Source organism: Chamaea fasciata, unplaced genomic scaffold (assembly GCF_029207755.1).
Source record: "Chamaea fasciata isolate MVZ Bird 193981 ecotype frontalis unplaced genomic scaffold, bChaFas1.0.hap1 SCAF_7, whole genome shotgun sequence".
In the NCBI taxonomy this organism is placed as follows: Eukaryota; Metazoa; Chordata; class Aves; order Passeriformes; family Sylviidae; genus Chamaea; species Chamaea fasciata.
In genome coordinates, this window is record NW_027094092.1 from 40,178,137 (window position 1) to 40,197,167 (window position 19,031).

Genomic DNA, 19,031 nt, shown 5'->3' on the forward strand with positions numbered 1-19,031 from the left:
AATTTATTTACCTTCTGAAACTCCCTGAAATGGGATACAATTAAGGCTGAAAAACTAGTAGGTCATAGTTTCCTCAGACAGAATAATGAACATTTTGCAAATGATAGGTCCCTAGGTTTTACCATGCAGAAATAAAAAATTCATTTGCCTTATCAATAAGATGTTTGTTTTATTCTTGGAAACTCAGATTTCTTCCATCTTCTGAAATATGTCAGACAGGACAGTGAGTTTGCTGCGCCTTTGATCTGAACTGACCTTTTATACTGATGAACATGTGCTATGCTGCTACTTCCATACTTACGAGATTTTCTTTGTTACATTGCTTTACTGTAGTCAATCTTTCCATTATGATAAGGGCGTTACTGAGACACTTGTGAGAAACTCGGTATCTGAAATAGATGATTTCCCTAGTTATGTCAATCAGATGCTTGCTAATTATTTTTACAAAGTGATGATGTCTTTGTCAATGTGTGTGGTGTAATGGTTAATGGCACATATTGACAATACAATTTTCAGTTTCCTGAAATTTTGTTGTTCAGTTTGCCCATTGTCTTGCATGAGCCTAAGGTGGCGACAGTACTATTGGGGAAACAAGGCAGGTGTATTGGTGGTGAAATGGGGAATTAAGCCTGAAGATACAGTTCAGCAAGCCCGTTTCATTGGACAGGAACTTAATTTCCTTTCTTGCCTTGATTTGTGATGTAGACATCTTACTGAGTACTTTGGTACTTCTGGACAGCTGAACTAAGAGGGGTTTTTTACCTGTACCTACTGTAAGCCATTGGCCTTTCCTGATGGACAGATGGATGAAGTCTTACCCAGACTACTTTTCCTTCTATACCAGGCTTTAATTCTGAAGTCTTTATTTCATCTATGTTTGGCATAAAACATTTCCATGTGTTTGTATTGCAAGACTTTCTGCAGGGAGGACATGAAAATACACAGCATGTGTGTACATCCAGAGCCAGGTGGCTGGATTCTGGATGCACATGAGTGAGTGTTTTTCTTTGTGAATTAATGTGCAACTTCTTTGTGAAGCATGCTGTAAGGTAAAAATTCTTTTGCAATGCTATATCTGTGTGAGGTCCCTATCACTGCCTGGTGAGGGGGGCTGCAGTTGATATCTAGCAGGCTGTAGTACTTCATGGTTATTAATGCTAGGGAACTGAAGAATGTGTTGAATTGGCCAGCTTGACCAAGTGGAGGAGGAAGAGGAGGGGAAAGCTGATGGGAGCTCTGACTCTGTGTGTGTGGGAGAGTGAGAGATTTCAGGTCCCGGCTATCATCAGGAATAGCTCCAATTCTTGCAGCCGGGAAGTTTTATCACAGGGATAACATGAGACCACCCAGGCAAGGGCTGTACAGAGCTGCCTCCTTCTGTGCTATGCAGCCAGTCAGTGCCCAAGATCCAGCAGCCAGGATTCCTGCAAACATACTGACAGATCCAGTGGAGGATGGGCCATTTGTCTTATTCTAGGTTCTTCATTTAGACAGAAGGTGGAAATGAGCAAGAAGCAGATGAGTTTACTGAACCTTAGGACCAGGAAGAGGGAGTGAGGAAGAATTGAATGGAACATTTTACAGTGTCCCAGAGGGACCCTGTATGTGCTAAGGAAACCCAAAATAGTGAGCCTCATCTTAACATCAGCTACAGCAGTATTGGAAGCCACACCACTCCTCATTTAGCTGTCTTGGTTACACTGTGTGGTACCCTCACCTGCCTTGTCCTCGACAGAGCAAACTGCCAAAATACACTGTACAGGTCCCAGTGGGCATCAGCTCTTTCCTGTCTAGACCTGAACAGTACAAGAGCACTAAATTTAGGGTGCAGCAAATACTTACAGAAATTTGGTGAGGCTGTTTTCCCCACTGAGGAGTTTTGGGTTTTTTCAGTGATGGTCCCTTGGTTTGATTCGACCCACTTTATCTGAGTCTTAGTTTTAGTTTCTTTGTGATAATTTCTTTGGTTTTTACACTTCCACTGCTGGAGAGAAAGGGAAGTGTAAAGGAAAAAGGCATCTTACTATAATTAGTAAGAGGAGCAAGAAGCAGGCAATCACCTTTGGGGGGCGTTTTTCTTTCCTCTTTCACACACCTCTGCACTGCTGCAGGGCCCGACCTTCTCCTGACTTAAACTATTCACACAGGAGCTGGAATTACTTTTATTACTACTGATTTGTTGCAGCAGCAATAATGTAACCAGTTGGTCTCAGCAGAGGTTGTAGGAAGTGAAAAATCACTGTAGTTTCTGCTGTGCTCTTGTTGAACTCCTTCTGCTCTGAGGCTCCACAGGGAATAGAAGCAGAGGGTTTTGTTATGATGCAGCAACATCTGCAGATAGTCACCAAACGGGCCCAGCTGAGCGGCTAGGTCTCATGTTATGGGAAAGATTACACCCTGATCATCAAACTTTTGGCAGGATTGTGCCTTGTAAAAATCACTCCCACTGGAAGTTTTGAGGCAGAGTGTCTAAATGAAAGCCTGACTTTTTCAGGAGAAGGAAGAGGGGGAGTTCAACCATCCACAGCAGCAGCACTAACTTGGGTTTTCTTTTTTCGTTGTTAAATGGATGCATATGCTGGAGACTGCTACAAAGGAATTTGCAAGTTTGTCAGGTTTCCCAGGAATGTCTTTGGCAGGTCTTTGTCTGGAACGTTTTCTGGAGACTGGAACACTTGTGCTCTGTATGCATATGTATATCCTGTAAGCTGGTAAGCTCAGAGAGCAAAGAAGGAATGTCACAGGCCTTTGGCCAGATCAGCCTTGGTACACACGCAGATTTCACACTTCCCCAGCCTGTTTAGCCCCAGTTCTTCCCTCCTGGCCAGTTGTTACTGCAAATTCAAATCTATACATAAAATGAAGGTGCTTTAGTCTGGGGTGCAGTCAGCAAGATGGCCTGGGTAACAGAAAGATGGTTCTAGAAAAATCTGTATTATGTGATTTCCTCATGGAATTTGTAGTACATTTTGTTACACTGTTCAGGCAGTGGTTGTGTGTGTGTCTTATCTGTGACTTGGGGTTTCCTTTGCCTCTTAAGAGGCAGGTTAAGATGATGTGATTTTTTTTTTCCCCCCCATACTGGGATAACCTGTTGGGTTCCAGTACCTTGATGAATTAAGGAAAGCAAGGCAGCTGGACTATTTCCAGTAGTACTGGCAGACCTGCACACTGTGTTAGACCAAGTCATGCAAGCCTGTCCTGGATCCCAGATGTACCTGGGAGCTCTGTGGTAAAGCTAGGAAAATGCCGCACATGCTGGGGAGAGGACAGGTTAACAGTATTTATATTGTTGTAGCATCTAGTCAGTCATCTCTGAAGGCTGAAGGAAGAAAAATAACTGAAAAAATACAGCAAAAATTCTTTGTGTTTTTTTTTTTTTTTTCCCCTCCACATGGCAAGTTCTTAGCTCTTCCCTTCTGTTAAAGATTTCATGGATCTTGAAAGCCTTAGAGGTATCTGTGTTTGAGGAAGGCTTGGCAAGTGAAAATACTTGTGACTATGGAAGCCAGGTAATTAAAGAAAAAGCACATTTCATTTGCAAGCTATTCGATAATGTTGATGTTGCTGGATGAATAGTTAGTAATAAAAGGGAGAATTAGGGATTGACTGAAGGGTCTTGAAGGAGTCAAACTGTATAAACTTATGGATGCATATGCTTACAGAGCATATGGTAAAAATAGATTGGAAGGCAAAGGAGAACACACTGCAAATAATGAAACATTTTGCACATTTTCAGTTTTCAAGTGGAATGGTTTCCTATTTGAGCTCATTATACAGTGTCATCTTGTCCTGTCTGACTCATCAAAATTTAAGAATTCTGGCCTGATCCTAAGGCAGAGGAGTAGTGATCTTACATGTATCTTACCATGATTCTTGTCCAACCCTTCTGTAGACAAAAAGGTTTCTCAGTTAACAGTTTATTCATGTATGGCTTTGTAACCTGTCGATAGGGTACATTGTGCTGAAAACTTTGTCTCCTCCTGCTTCTGACTGTGAAAATTTTATCATTTTGAAGGCATTTTGGAAGAGACAAAGTAGGCCTATGGTTGCTGCATTCTTTTGGCATGTCTTTTAGGCTTGACATGTGAAATATAGCTTGAGCTCTGGACTCCTTTTCCTCCTCACCAGTCAGAAAGATCCAAATGGAAATGTGCGATGTGTGAACTGTGGAGGATGCAGTGTGGCTCCAAGTAAGAGAAATGATCTTTAGACTTTGTAGATCTCCAATCTCCACCACGTTTTAGGCAACAAGATATAACTGACTTCTGCCAGAAAAGTGCTAAAACTGCCAACTGGAGAGGATCAAGTAGGCAATTCGTAGTGTATTGCTTGCTGTAGCATGTTGATCAGTGAAACTTTGGATCTGCTGTTCAGGGTGTTGGTAATGAAAATTTAAGTCACTTTTTCACTGCCTGCCAAGAGGGCCAGAGTAACAACTTCTTGTGGTGATGTGTCCCTGCTCACCCTGGCTGGCTCCTACAAACTAGCAAGAGAAGCATTCAGGCTTTCAGGAGGCTTATCCTGAATCTGTGGAGGCTGATCTACAACACTCATTATTGTTTTCTATTTCTGATAGTTATAATTGATGGCTGTAGCTTATTTCAACCATTAGAGAAGATCAAAAAGAAAGTACTAACTTTATTATAGAAAATGATTTTTGAATATGATAATGGGAAACTCTTGAAGGACTAGTATAATGTGGATCAGAAAAGTGGAAGATATTAAGTTCTTTTTCTGACTGTTGCTTGTGATTTCTTAGAAGTACTATACAATGCATCTTTGTCTGTAGGCTGCTATTAATTAGATGTAAATTTTATCCTGAAGTTTTTATTCCTATCTTTACTTGGAGAGTTCTTATTTCATATTGAATTTTTAAAGCAGATTAACAAAAACAAACCCCTCAACTCCTATATTCAGCACTTTGGAATATCATTCTGTGTTGTGGCCTTGCTTTCAGTCTTAAAGTTTTTTCAGAAATAAATTTCTCAGAATAATGCATGACCATAGAAATCAGTTCTTTTAAGCTGATGTGTCTCTGCTGGCAAGGCCAAGTGTATTCCAGTCATAAACTTACCTTGTAACATTTAAAAATAAAAATAAATGTGGAAAAGTATTTTGACGTTTTGCAATAATTTGTCTTTTGGCCTATTAGCATTACATTGAAGCAAATATAACAGTACATATACGTACTGTTTCTAACACAGCTCTCTATTGATATGGCTGTGACAACCCACATGTTCTCCTCCCCCCATTTTTTCATGTTGTATCATAAACAGAAGTACATCAAGTGGGTTCTTTTTCTTCTGTGAGAGCTTTTGGGGATTTACTGTATCGTGGTGTTTTTCAGTCAGCATGTTCCTTTCAGCTTCTGACATCTTTGCTCCCCCAATCAGTTTAAAAATTGTAGCAAAACTTTATGAATCCTTCTATCATGAGAGATATTAGCTGTGTATTGTCTTGCCTTTTACAAAGTCCACAAAGAATGTGTAGATGTGACAAGAGATGTCTGAAAATTGGGATGTTTGAAGTGTACGGTGCAGCCCACACACATCTCCTGTCACACTGTCAGTGTCAGGAAAAATATTCTCAAGTCAATCACTGCTAATGAAAAACAGGAATCTTCCCAAGCAGGAGGGTTTAAACCCATCTTGTTGCAACTCAGTTTGAAAACCAACTTAATTCTTATAGATCCACACCAAAAATCACCTTCTCTGTTGAGCCCCACTAGCCTTTCTTGGGTTTAGAGAGATTTTTTTATTTGTTTAGTTTTGCTCCATTACTACTATTTCTGAAGCTACAAGCTCTTCTGTATGGGTATTTTAGTCCAGGTGCTCTACATTACCTTTTACAGCGAAGTACCAACTGATTTGCTGCTAAGTGTTTGCCTCTGTAAAGGGAAGAATGCAGTTCCATCAGGTGCACAGGAAGACTAGGAAATTAAGCCACTGCTGAGCACAGATGTGTTGGGAGGGCCTCAGTAATCCTTCCAAACAACATCCTGGCCAGCTAATTATAGCAGCTGACATGTTTCAAAGCATGGCACAGTAACAAGCAGTAACACCTGTCTGGGTGGGCTGGGTGCAGCTAAACCTTATATTCTTGCTGGTGTTCTCTCTCTCTTTTTGAATCCTTTGCCTGTTTTTAATCCTGCTGCAGTTTAAACACCTGTCTATTGGGAATGTGTGAAATGTTGCTGTTACCCATGCTATTACCTATTTGGTCACCTGCTTAAAAAGACAGCTTTCAAATAAACAGTGAAACAATGATAATTAAAAAGGAAAGCATGACGCAGTAGTAGAGTAGGATTGAGGTGGTAATTCATCAGAGTAAATGGTTCTTGGCATCAGGATGATGAGGAGAGAAAATTCAAAGTCATCTTCATTTCACGCATTTGATGTGTTAGCGAAGTTGTGATCACTGTTGCTGACAAGCTAAGAATTGTATATAGCCTATTTTATTTACTATGTTGCCTTCTGTGTTTGCATCATTTACCATTCTTCCTTCTTTTCAGACAATAAATTCTTTGTGACCAGCAACTGCCATTGTTAGGTATTTGTATAGTGCCTGGCACAATCAGAACTAAATCTAATTTGACGCTTTCTGTTGCTGCAATGAAGATGCTTTAAATTTTAATTAAATGCTACGGAACACAGTGACATTAAGGGTGAGGTAGAGGCACCAAAATGGCACGTAATACTATTTCCCATATAACGTGGATAACACTACCCATTACTAAACTTGCCTGATATTGTCCCACTGTAATATCTTGTCTTCAATTTCTTATAGTGTTCTGACACTTCATTCATTTGAATTAATGTTTTCTATGCTTATTGTTCAGTTTTCAGAACACTTCAGGCAAGGGGAAGTATTCCAGCCAAAACCAAGGCTGGATTAAAAAGATATTTTGTGCATTTTAATATCTATAGAACTTTTCTTTTAAATCTCTTCATCTCCCATGCTTTGAAATAGCAATTTAGAGCTTGATATTACAAATGTACACCTAACATGATTTGTGTATGTTTACTTGTGCCAGCACAGTTCTTTTAAGTGATTGTGTGAACAGTTCCTTTAATGTTTGGTTGAGTTTTGGTTTGCATTTTATATCCAAGGTACTTATGCTTTTAGGTTGTGCCTGTATGTTTGTATAGAGAGGGGCAGAGACAGGACAGGTGTGTATGTTTGGCTTAGTGACACAGCTCACGGTGACTGGAGCGATACTCTGGTCTCTGCTCAGTGTAATATAAGCTTCTAGCTTTTGATCAGTGTGTGTGGAGTTCATTTTTCACATGGCAGGAACTTTTTTACTTTGCGATTTTTGCCCCATCTTTGTCCTTTTCCTCCTCTGTTCTTCTGTGAATGGAAGGGTTGTAATTTTCATGCTGGCTGCTGAATTCATCTCAGGCATAGTGGATGTTGGTGTCATCTCTCACTCCTTTATGCAACTAGCACAGTGTTTTCACATTTGAATATTTCCACTTTGTAGCAGTTTCACTTCTCTTAGTACCTACTCTATCCCATTTACTTAGTGATACCGTTATCTCTTTTCTTGGCTTTTAATTGTTTCTGATAGTTTGTTTGGGTTTGTTTTTGTTTCATTTTTTTTTTTTTTTGTTTTTGTTTTTGTTTTTGTTTTTTTTGCCTTTTTAGTTAACAAACCTGGACTTGGCAAGTGGAGCTATAAGCAAGGGGAATGCAGCTGCCCTACAGAGCTACTGGTTATCACTCAGCAGAAGAGGGTCACTGTGGCCTGTTCAGTCAGACACTCACAGAGATGACAAAAGATCTGTCCCTTCAGAAGTCAGGTAAGTTAAAATTGCTGCTCTAGCTTTTTGAAGGATGCAATCACTCAGGACCTCATTTGTAATTTTTGTTTGGCTACTTGGTCAGATGCAGGAGCATGTCCAGAGAAGGGCAACAGAGCTGGTGAAGGGTCTGGAGCACGAGGCTGATATGAAGCAGCTAAGGGAGCCGAGGCCGTTTATCCTGGAGAAAAGGAGTCTTGGGGAGTGGGGGGTACAATATAGCTCTGTACAACTCCTTGCAAGGAGGTTGTAGCAAGGTGTGTGTTGGTTTCTTCTCTGAAAAAACAAATCATAGGACAAGAGGAAATGACCTCGAGTTCCATCGGGTGAAGTGTAGATTAGATATTAGGAAAAATTTATTCACCAGAAGAGTTGTCAAGTATTGGAACAAGCCGCCTAGGGGAGGTGGTGGAGTCACCTGAAGGTTTTTAAAACATGTGTAGATGTGGTACTTAGGGACGTGTTTTAATGGTGAGCTTGATATTGTTAAGGTTAACAGCTGAACTCGGATCTTAAAAGGAGGATCTTTTCCAGCATAAACAATTCTATGGTAATGGTTCCTCTCAGATCTAGAGACTAGCCCTATGAAAATAGCTATGTTCCCAGAGCTGTCAGGTTCATGGTGAAATAAGGGCATAGATGAACATGGTGGATGAAAAGGAAATGTCTGTTTTTCCTTGAGCATTTCCCATCCCTGTATCTGTAAGTTTAGGTTTGCTGGTGTTGAGACATATATGCAGAATACAAACTTAGACCTGATGCTGCAAACAACCCCACTAAGTCCTAGTCTTTGTGCTTTTTCCGTGAATATCAAGTTTAGATTGTTCAAAGAGCAGTGTTTATCAGAATTTCTTTTCCAGGTGTCTTCTTTATATCCCATATTAATTTTGGGCATTGGAATTTATATTTACGGCTTATACACTCTTTGGAATCAGGGCAGAGGACTGATTCTGCAGTAAAACCATTCTTCCTGTGATTCAAAGAGAAGCAAGATTTACTTGCATTGAAGTCTGAATCTTGGAAGCCAGGAACAAGGCAGACTTGCTGTAGTAACCGGGCTGGAATACAAGCCCAAGACTGCTGGAGATTTGAATTCTTCCTTTGCCGTTCCAGTAAATAATATTGATTCCTTTGCCTAAGTGTTCATTTTTGTCTTTTAAAACAGAATAATAAAGCAGAACTTCTCCAAGAAATGCGTTTAGGTCTGGAAAGCACTGTGTACTTGAAAACACTGATTTTTATCCCTGGTGCCTGAATGCTACTGGAAAATGGAGGGAAGTAAGAGAGGGAGAAAGACAGACAGTGCAGAAGGCATGTGATCTGAGTGATGATCCTTTCCCAAATGGGTCCTTCAATAGAAAGACTGTAATGGGATTTGGAAAGCTCAAGTAAAATTGTTCTTATTTCATCAGTCACTACTTTTCATCCTGTCTAAAGAAGAGGAATGTGAGAAATGAATTCCTGGCCTGTTTCTGTTCCAGCACAATGTTTGCCTCAGGGGTTTAAAGTTATTGAGAGAAGTGGTGGTGATTCTGCTCTTGGACCCCATCCAGGCAACCTATTACCTTGTCCAAATAAAGAACCTATCCAACAGGTGCAAACTGCCTTCCCCTCCTACATGGCTTGGGAGAGCAGCAGCATGCAGGTTGTCCTAGAGCTCCCCTTTCCAGCTCTGTTTGCACCTTTGCATGGGCTCACAGACAGCTGCAAACCCCACCACTAATGCCCAGAGCTCCATTCTGAATGACTTCCAGGGTGGTGCCTCATCTAGCATTGTGTGCATGGTTTAATGCATTCAGTTAAAATTTCTGTTATATTTTGTACAGCAATCTGAAAATATTCAGAATTTTCCAGTCACAACTTCAAACCTTTTACAAGGCATTTAGTCTTTCATTACTTCAATTGCTCTGTTTTTATCCTCAGAACAGGAGTCAGAAAGATGCCGTAAGACTGACTCCCTATTGAATTATTTTATCTTCATGGCTGCTTTTATTGAATGGCCAAAATACTGGGAGTTAAGAATTTTGTATAAATCTGGAAATGAAAAAAAAAATTCTTGAGGCAGTGGTGGATTACTTGGTCTGTGAACTTGTGTTTAATGAGAGAATTCCAAAAGGAATATGAAGGTCATGATACATGGAGATGACTATCTTGTATTGTAAATGCCTTTTTTGCTACTTGATTTGTTACATTGGAGCAAGCAATTCATAGAGGGTCATCTGATGGGTGTCAGCCTGTGCTCAGTGCTGGGTGACTGAAGAAAAGCTTCCTGTTTTGTTCCATTGAGATTCTTGTCTATCAGTTGCAGAATTCAGCAAAGATGGAAATGTTCTGTAAATGGGTCTCTTATCTGGCTTGCACTTAGCTCCAGTTCAAACATCTGTCTCTGCAGTGCAGTCCTCACAGGACTTTTTGTATGCCTCTGTGGTAAATTTAAGCCATTTTAGCACTGCTGAAGTTTGTTAGAAAATTTTTGTTTGATGCTTGCTAATAGGTAGGATTCAGGCTATTCTTTTAGACAAGTCATCTTCCCCTTTAATTCCCACTCTCCCAGTACTGACTTATGTAAATGTATCTCAAAAGAACTTATCCTTTCTTTTGTTGATTCCTTTTCTTTGCCTATGAGATAAAGTGCCAAATTAGTAGCCTGCTTGCCAAAAGGCAAAGGAGGTCTTGGGTTTGTAATACAGAGACAGAGGACCATTCTAGATATGTTAAAATGTTATTTTATAAATCTGAACTGCTGTGCATTTTGAGATTCTTTTTTTGCCACTTTCTATAAGCATTGGCACTGTTTCCACTCAAATGATGGTTTAGCCTGTTGCTGCACCTCTGACAAAGAAGCCTGCAGGGCTGCACAAGAGATGAAATGTTCCAAGTTGTATGTGGCCTTAGTTCTGACTACTATGACATGATTATCAACCTCTGCCACATTTGCTGCAGATCTGCCTTTGTTGCCCACTGTATATCAATGAAGTTATGCCAAATCTGTTCTCTCCTTCTTTAATCCTAGTTCTGTCTCAGTGCCCTATCTCAGTTCTCTCTCAGCTTCTAACTCAGTCCATTGGGCAGGATTGTCACTCCTTCACATCGTGCTGTAAAAGGCATGAAATGTGATTATGTGTTTTGTAGTAGAGTTATTAAAGATTACCATATATCATTTTTATCACAATTTTAGTAATGTAATCCAAGGACAACAACCACGAAAGTGATTCTTCATTATCCAGTGAAACTACAAGTCAGCTGAAGCCAAGACCATACTAGAGCTGCTCTTGAAAAAGCGTTCTCCTGAAAGCATTTTTTGTTTCGTAATAAAGGTAAAAAATCAGATGTTTAACAGAATGAAACTTGTTGATTCAGAACATAAACTATCTTTGAAGTATCTGTTAACAAATAGCTGCGTAATCCCTAGTTGTGAGGATGGTAAGTGGAGGTTAGTAGAGGTTTCTGGCGCTGGAATTCGCAACTTCTATGCCACTTGTTTTTTGAAAAAGGTTGTGGATTTTGTCCCCAAGTATTACTTGGGCTCTGCAGGTCACTAAATCTCTAAGATCTGGACCAAAACTTGCAAGAAAGAGATTTCTTTCTAGCTGGTACAGATTTCTGTGTTTTCAGTGGGCACCTTGGATTCAGCAGCAGCCATCCTTGCTCATGTTCATCTTGTAGAATTCATAGGGGCAGTAAAATGGCAATTCAGCAGTGAAATGATCGGTGTTTTCTGATATCTATTTCATTAGCTTCTTGTTCTTTGATAACATCTATCTCAAACCTGAAGACTGACCTCACACTTCTAAACTGCTCTGCATATTTTTTCCTTGGATTTTCTGAGAGACTTACCTAATTTGGTTAGGACAGCCAGGCAGGCTTCCTTGTCATCAGTCAGAGGGTAGAATGGCAGTCGAATTTATATCAGAGAGCCCATGAAGGGCTACTACATTCAGAGAAAATGGATTCTATTGTACTCTTTTCCTTGCTTGACATGTCTGAAATACTTATCTAGCTCTTAATTTCTGCCATGATGCTCAGGTTCATCAAGAAATTGCTTCTCTGGTAGACTTGTCTAATCTGGTTTAAATTTAATGTAAACACGTGCTTTTCCAAGTCTTTTTCTGGTGTCACTCTCAGTGATAGTAATAGCAACAACTCTCACACAGGTGGTGTGCACATACCTGCTGTATTTCCAGGTTCCCAAACAATCTCTGCTTTGGGTATTTTCATTTTTATTTTTCCTTGCTTAGAAGGATCGAATAGTGTGGAAAACAAGAAGATGCTGTCTAGCCATTTATCATCTCAGATACTTCTGGGTCACATTGCATGTATTTACTGCTCATGTACAAATCGACAGTGTAGGTGCAAGAAATCCAGTACTACTTGAAAAACTTCCCATGCCTGTTCTAATAGAAAATATGTATTAATTTATATCCCAAAAATTCTACAGCAAAATGATTGGACACTCTGCTCTCTTGCACACCCCAGCTCACAAACTGAGATTGCTGTGCTGCAGCCTCTGACAGAGTCTCCCAAATCAGGACTTCCCTTTTAATTGCTGGCCTTCCTTGTCCTTGGCAGCATAGTGGATATCCTGATTCCCCACCTAGTGCCTACTACTGCTTCATGCCATTTTCTTTTATTGCTAGGGGTACATGTACAATGTGTTCTAGGTTTCAGATGCTCTGATCACACCAAGTGTATATCCTTTGGACTTGTGAGGAAGAGTCCCAGGTCTCTCTTGAGAGTTTTCTCTGAGCTGGTGTATTTGGCTTCTGTAGTTTCACTGAATCTTTGAGTTTTGCCAGAAAGACCCCAGTCAGCAGTCACCAGCTAATTATGGTTCACTGGTCTCAATCCTTTATGTCAAAGGGGCAGTTGGCTGTGTTTGACATGAAGGGAAAGTGAAAGTGGTTTTGTTGTTTCCTCAGTTTTTATTTTAAATTTTGGAGCTGATGAATGTGAAATAAGAAGTCATGCTTGGACCCTGACTAGAAAGGCCCTGAAAAGCAATGAGAAAAGGGAGACCGAAATAGACAAAGGATACGCAGGGAGATTCTTACAAGGGTGAGCAATTGATGGGACAGTCTTGCTTTTTGCAAGACTCTTGAGCTGGACTAGGGTGGGCTTAGAATGGCAGAAGCAGCATGGGTGTTGCAGTTGGGGCTGAGGGAGAGAGTTAACTGTGTATGGGCTTGTAGCTAGAAGTAAGGACAAGAATTCCTTGGGATGTTGGCAGCTAATGCCAAGTTTTTATAAGAATAAGTCTCTTCTCTATGTTACGTATGTATTACCTTGTCGTTCTGGGTTGATGGTAACTTTATTCTATTCCAAATGATTTTTTCAAGCTCCCTGCAGTTTCTTACAAAGTGAAGGCTACCTGACTGCTCTCTGGTTCTGCATTTGCCAAGTGTTTAGAGCCTATTTGTTTGCACAACATCTAGGTTTAAGGTAACGTGGAGGCTCTGCTATGCTGATGCCTCTGGAGGAAATGAAGGGAGGAAGCAGCAAGCATTGAGGGTTACACAGTAGGCCCTCAGTTCAGTTTGAGCAAACTGCAGTGATCCTAACACCTCCCTGGCTAAGCACTACAGAAGTGACAGAACAGCAGCAGCCCAACAGCACTGAGTCCAGCCCTGTGCTAGCATAGCTACATGTCTTTTCCTTGTTCCCCACAGTGCTAGTTCTCTTCTCTTTTCTTTTTACCTTAATGCCTGAATTAATTCAATTTCTTTATTTGAGGCGGAGAAGTAATTGAGGGTGGGTTCAGTGATTTTTCTGTGACCTTTGTCTGTATCACCTCAGCAGCTGTCATGCTGATTGTACCTGCAGTCCTTGAGGGGCAGCATTTCTGAGAGCCCTGAATTTGGGGGTTATTACTTCCTGCTCAGAGGAGGTTTGAGGAGGGCAGGTGAAAAATAGAGCTATTGCCTGGGTAGCTGTACATTTTTGCAAGTCACCCTGTTTCCAGTTTGTGCATGTTCTTCTTCTCCCTGTGCATCCATGCATATTTGTGCCTGTAACTTCTGCCTCAACACCCTCTTACCTTTAGATTTTTTTTTTCCCCACGTATGTCTCCCAGAGTCACCAGCGACAACTTGTTAAGTGTGGAAGTGAATTGGCTGACTTCAATCTCAGAAATACATGACTCGCCTAGTATATGTGTATATATAGGTCACACTAAGGAAACTTGTTTTGTCAGGGTCAATTGCTCTCCATCCTGCTTGGAACTCGCTCTGGTCCTCACCACCATGTATTGGCACAGTCCTCAAGGATCCCTGCTTCCCACAGCTAGCCTTGGCTCTGTCTGTCTCGAGGCTCCAGGAGAGGAAAGGCAGAAAGCTCGTGACTTGCCCAGACAGTCTGAGGCCTGGCCCTGCAGCCTCAGCTCCCCAGACGCTTTTGAGTCGGACTTGGCTGGCAGCCGCTGCACTGTTACTTTTCCGAGGTAATAAGTGAGATTAATCACAGGACCCTTTCCAAAGGCAGAGGAAGTTTGTGCTGCGTGCAGGGAGACCGTAGGAGCCAGTGCTGGGGCTGTGAGCTGGAGGCGAAAACTGGGGCCTCGCAGCAGGGCAGAGCAGGGCACCAGGGGAGTTGTGCAAGTGTGGCCTCTCTACTCAGCTGATTCTGGGAAGCATTGCTGGAGCTGCAGCCTGGTGGCTCCCCTGGGTGGGCCCCGGCTGAGCACAGGGGGCATAGCGTCTGCATTACCTTTGTCTGCTGACCTTGGACAATTACATTTTCTGCAAATAACTCAAAATTTGAGGGGGACCAGGCTTCTCTTTGACTGCATGACTTCCAGAGGAGATAGGAGGATTTTCTCTACTATTCCCTACAGCATACTATGGAGAGCGAGCAGTCCATGTTGATATGTGGAGGGGAGTGGCGGTCTCCCAATCCAATACTGCAAAATTATTTTGGGTTTCCACTTTTCATCTGCCTCCACAAACTGACGTTACTCTAATGTAAACACAGGATTTGCTATCCTGGACTGGGCTGCTAATCTCTTCCATTCTCCCCGTCCTCTGCTTCAGAGCAGCTATCTCCACTGTCATCAGTACAGAAAATAGTCTGATGGGTAGCAGGGAAATTCACTTTCTGAGGGGGAGATAGATTTTGCCCTCAAAGGCTAAGAGCTGTCATGTAGTTCTTGTAATACTTTTTTCTGTGTACTCTAGTGTGGATATTATCATCAATCATATATTTTACCTTCTGCAAAAAATGTAGTCCCATTAAGTTGTAGCAGTGAGTTCCACAGATGGTGCATATTATGCAAAAGTTTCCTTTTTAAATTTTTTTGCAAAATTTGCCAAAAGTCCCTGTACCTGTAATAAGATCACATGAAGGCAAACAGAAATGCTTGGTTTATTTTCTGCACTATTTGTTCTCTATTTTTTTATCATCTTCCTTCTTTTTTGTCTCTCTAAACTAAACAGTTCTATTCTTTTTCAAATTCTAAATGGAAATCTTCCTGGCCCTCTAATAATTGTCTGGCTATCTTTATAGAGATAACAAGAAATGAAAACAGTACATCAAGAAGGGGTGAAACATTTGTTTCATGTAAATAGCACTAGCATATCTTTTATTTCTATCTCAACTTACATATAGCAATATCTTGTTGGCTTCTGACCATACTAAACACTGAGTTTTTTATTCATATGCAGGTGTTTTTCTTTGATTATTACTGTAAATGTCAAACTGAGCAACAGTTAATTTTTTTTTTCAGGGATTTTTTTTTTCTTTCCCCATTTCTTGCTAGGCAACTCTTCTTTTCCTGCACCAGTGGATTTTATTGGCTATGATGGAAGTTGCTTGATCTCTTCTGTTCTATTAAAACCTCATTCAATATGGAACAAGTAGAAATCTTTTAGATCTTGCAGGTCTTTGAAATACACTGTATCAGTTCTAGATATTTTGTGTTGCAAAGTGACCAGCACACCTTCCTTTCCTCTGCATTTATTTAAACCTCCCATTCACGATTAAAACAGTTGTTTTCCAGAGTGGTTTTCGTAGGGTTAATATGGCTATAGTTCTCATGGGGGAGATCTGCTCGGCTCCTTACATTCGTGTAGGAATGAGGGGACCCTGTATTCTGGTGCTCTGTAGGAGTGGCTTTGGCTACAGCAGCCTTCTTCTCTGAAGGAGTTCTGAAAGGGTTACAAGGGAGCCTTGGCTGTTTCTTTGAGCTATTTGGAAAGGACGGGCCTCAGACAGCTTGGCAGGAACCTGAGGCCCTGTTTTTTCCAGCCCAGCCCTTCCTTCTGCACAGAGCTGTCAGGGAATCCCACGAATGTCTGGTTTTTCCCCTTTCCTAGTTCTTTTAACAATATTTTTATCCATTTGTGATTCTTCCTCACACAAGGATCTCAAATCTTATCCATTGATTTGCCTTGCACGTAGTGAAGTGTAAATGAAAGCTGTGCTACCATGCCATAGCTGTTGGAATTAGTTCAGAGTTGTGCAGCTGAGAAGGGCATTGGGAGGTTTCCCAGAAGAATGTCCTTTCTGGCATTGATCTTAGGGCAGGTCCATCTGGCCTAAGAACAGAGGGATTGAGTGGGCCCATCTTTGAACTGTGCTACTTCTATGTGTTACAGTGAGGCACTCTGAAATCTTGGGGCTGCATATTCTGTATCCTCCCTATCAGGCATACAGAATGCTACTTTGTAGAAATGGAAATCCCCTTTGTAAGCCAGGCTTATGAAAGACAAGATAGGGTTAGTGAGTTTTCTTTCATTTGCCTCATGCTCTCCTGGACTATCCTGAAGTTGAACTCATTGTGAATATTTTGGAGATTTCCAAGTTACCCTGTGCCTTTTCACTTCAAGAAAATGGAGCTGTAGTGGGTAGTGTGAGAAGGGAAGTTTGGTTACTCATGAGAGCAAAGGTCTTGAACAGCTGTGTTGAAGATATTGGTGTTGTACAGCTGAGGAAGAGAAATTGGATTCGGATTATATTGCTATCTCAGTAAGCCTGTCCAGTGCTGGGAGTAGGGTGTGATCTGAGTTCCATGTAGAAGGACTTCCAGAAAGCAGCCCTCCTTTAGGGCAGTCCCTGGACAACCCTACAAAGTCAGCAGCCAAAGGGCCCGGAATCAAGCTCAGTTGAGTTGAGGGTTTCAGTGACCAAGAACAAATGCCAGAGTGGGAGGTAGCAAAAGGGGCCAAAGGATTTTCCTTCCTACTAGGCTTTGTTTTGGAGCTATCTTCCATTGTACAGTGAACTTTCCACCAGTAATGCACATTCATATTTTCCATCCAGACCAAGGTCATGCTTTAGCTTGGCTTTCTCAGGGGGAACAATCTTTTCGGTGTTTTGTACTGTGATATAAGTGGGAAATCCCTGCAAGAGCATGAAGAAACCCCTTTCCTGTCCCTGAAAGTGTTAGTTGGACTTTCCTGTGAAGATTCTGCTTTCCCCTAATTTTCCCTAGCTTTCTGACTGGTGAAGTTTTGTAGCTGACACCAGAGCTTGTGAATTGCATGCTGTTGGCTCTATGTCAGTCTGTTATTCTCTTGGGTTTCTTTGGGCGGCAGGTATCAAGCAGCAGCTGGTTTGTGAACCATGCAGGGATCCAGTGTTTAACAAGAATGCCTTTTGAAAAAGGGGAAGGGAAAAATGTAAAAAAGCCAGGATTATTTCAGTTCCTCTGTGTGTGGTGACAGCTTTGTTTGGTGATCCTGTACAGTAGGTTCTACGGGTAGGTGTGTTGTGTAATCTGAAGAAGATGCAGCAACCAGAACTTTACTGTGGAGCACCAGCTTTTTGTTTAGGGAGTAGTGTGCCTTATAATAATGAATAACATTCTTGGTTGCCAGTACTGTTTTAGTCTCTACCCAGCACTGGATACTCTCAGCCATTGAGTAGTTTGACCAAAATGCTCTGGGCAAGAGAACTTTGACTGGTAATGAGCAAAAAAACTCTCTCAAAAAAGCTTGTTACTGGATTGTCTAGAGCCAGTGCCAATTACAAGAATTTGTAAATGCAAATCCAGCCGTGTGTTAAGGCTGGACTTGCAGTGTCAGGATGGAAATGTCAAGAATCCTTTATTACAAGCAGTTATTTCTAGATTTCATTCTATAACAGTAGTTGAAAGATGTGTTCTTAAAAGAAAAAGACAGGGGAGACTGGGCAAAAAAAGCTAGGTAGTGCTAAAAGATACCAGCTTCCAGACACTCTCCTATTGCACACATGGCATTTTTATGAATATTTCTTATCCAAGAACTGTTCACAGTGAACCAGGTGGGAAGATGCCAGGCCAGCCTGGCTGATTCAAATCTGTTTAAAACTGGCACTGAGACAGCAACCTTTAGTAAAAGGAATTTAAAACTAAGAGAGCTCTGCTGGATGGTTGGGCGTGTGAACAGGCTCCCAAGGGAAGTGGGGAGCCTGCCAGAGTGTTTGAACAATACTCTTGGGCACACAGTGTGACTCTTGGGGTGTCCTGTGCACGGCCAGGAGTTGGATGTCAATGATCCTTGTGAGTCACTTCCAACTCAGGACATTCTGTGGTTCTGTGTTGCTTGGCTTCTTTGCTTGAATTTCAGATTACATCTGGCTCAGTACATGTCTTCCACTCCCCTTTCTATCTTTCTGCTCTCTGGCACATGAGACTTAACTGAAAAGTTGGTCAAAGAAGGTCTGGCAGTGCTGTATATGCTATTGGCAGCTGTCTGTCAGAGATACTTTGCCTGAGCAAGATTCATCCTTTAAAGCCAAAGGACTGTGACTTTCTAGGTCCAAACCTTTTGTATGCATAAAGATTTCTTTCTTTGCTTGCTGCTGGAAAAAGAAAAATATAATCTTCTCTGTGAAGAATGTAGCCAGGTTGGGTGATGAATGTCCTCAGTGCAGAAAATTTGAGTTTTCTCAAGATTCAACTGAGAAAATTTTCATGTTTGGTAGACCAACTGAAAAGGAGGAGGTAATTTCAGATCTGGACCGTCTGCGTCTTTTTTGATACTGGGATAAAGATACTGGTGGATAAAGGGGTGTCAGTGTATCTTTATTTAGCATTTTGAAAAGTTAAAGATGCAGAGACTTGAAATTGAGTAAGTTTAGGAATTTTTTTTCTTGGACTGGTACTTAGTTCAGAAAAACTTTTCACAGTCAAATTCTGAATTTCAAATGAGATTTTTTTCGTTTACTTACTAAATACAATGTACTCCTTAGTGGAGTGACTTCTACTTCCCATTGCAGTTACCTAGAACGTCTCAAGCTGTGGTGTTAGAAAAA

General features: G+C 41.2%; 1 protein-coding gene across 3 annotated transcripts in view; it reads left to right on the plus strand.

The window, feature by feature from the left end:
* TTLL5 (tubulin tyrosine ligase like 5) overlaps positions 1-19,031 on the plus strand; it is a 126,053-nt gene that overhangs the window by 67,670 nt on the left and 39,352 nt on the right. For all 3 annotated transcript variants that reach the window (XR_010721922.1, XM_066188532.1, XM_066188533.1), the window contains one exon: positions 7,651-7,805. Coding sequence is in view for 2 of the 3 variants with exons in the window: in XM_066188532.1 (XP_066044629.1) it covers positions 7,651-7,805 (155 nt within the window). In the remaining variant the exon portion in view is untranslated. The remainder of the gene's footprint in view (positions 1-7,650; positions 7,806-19,031) is intronic.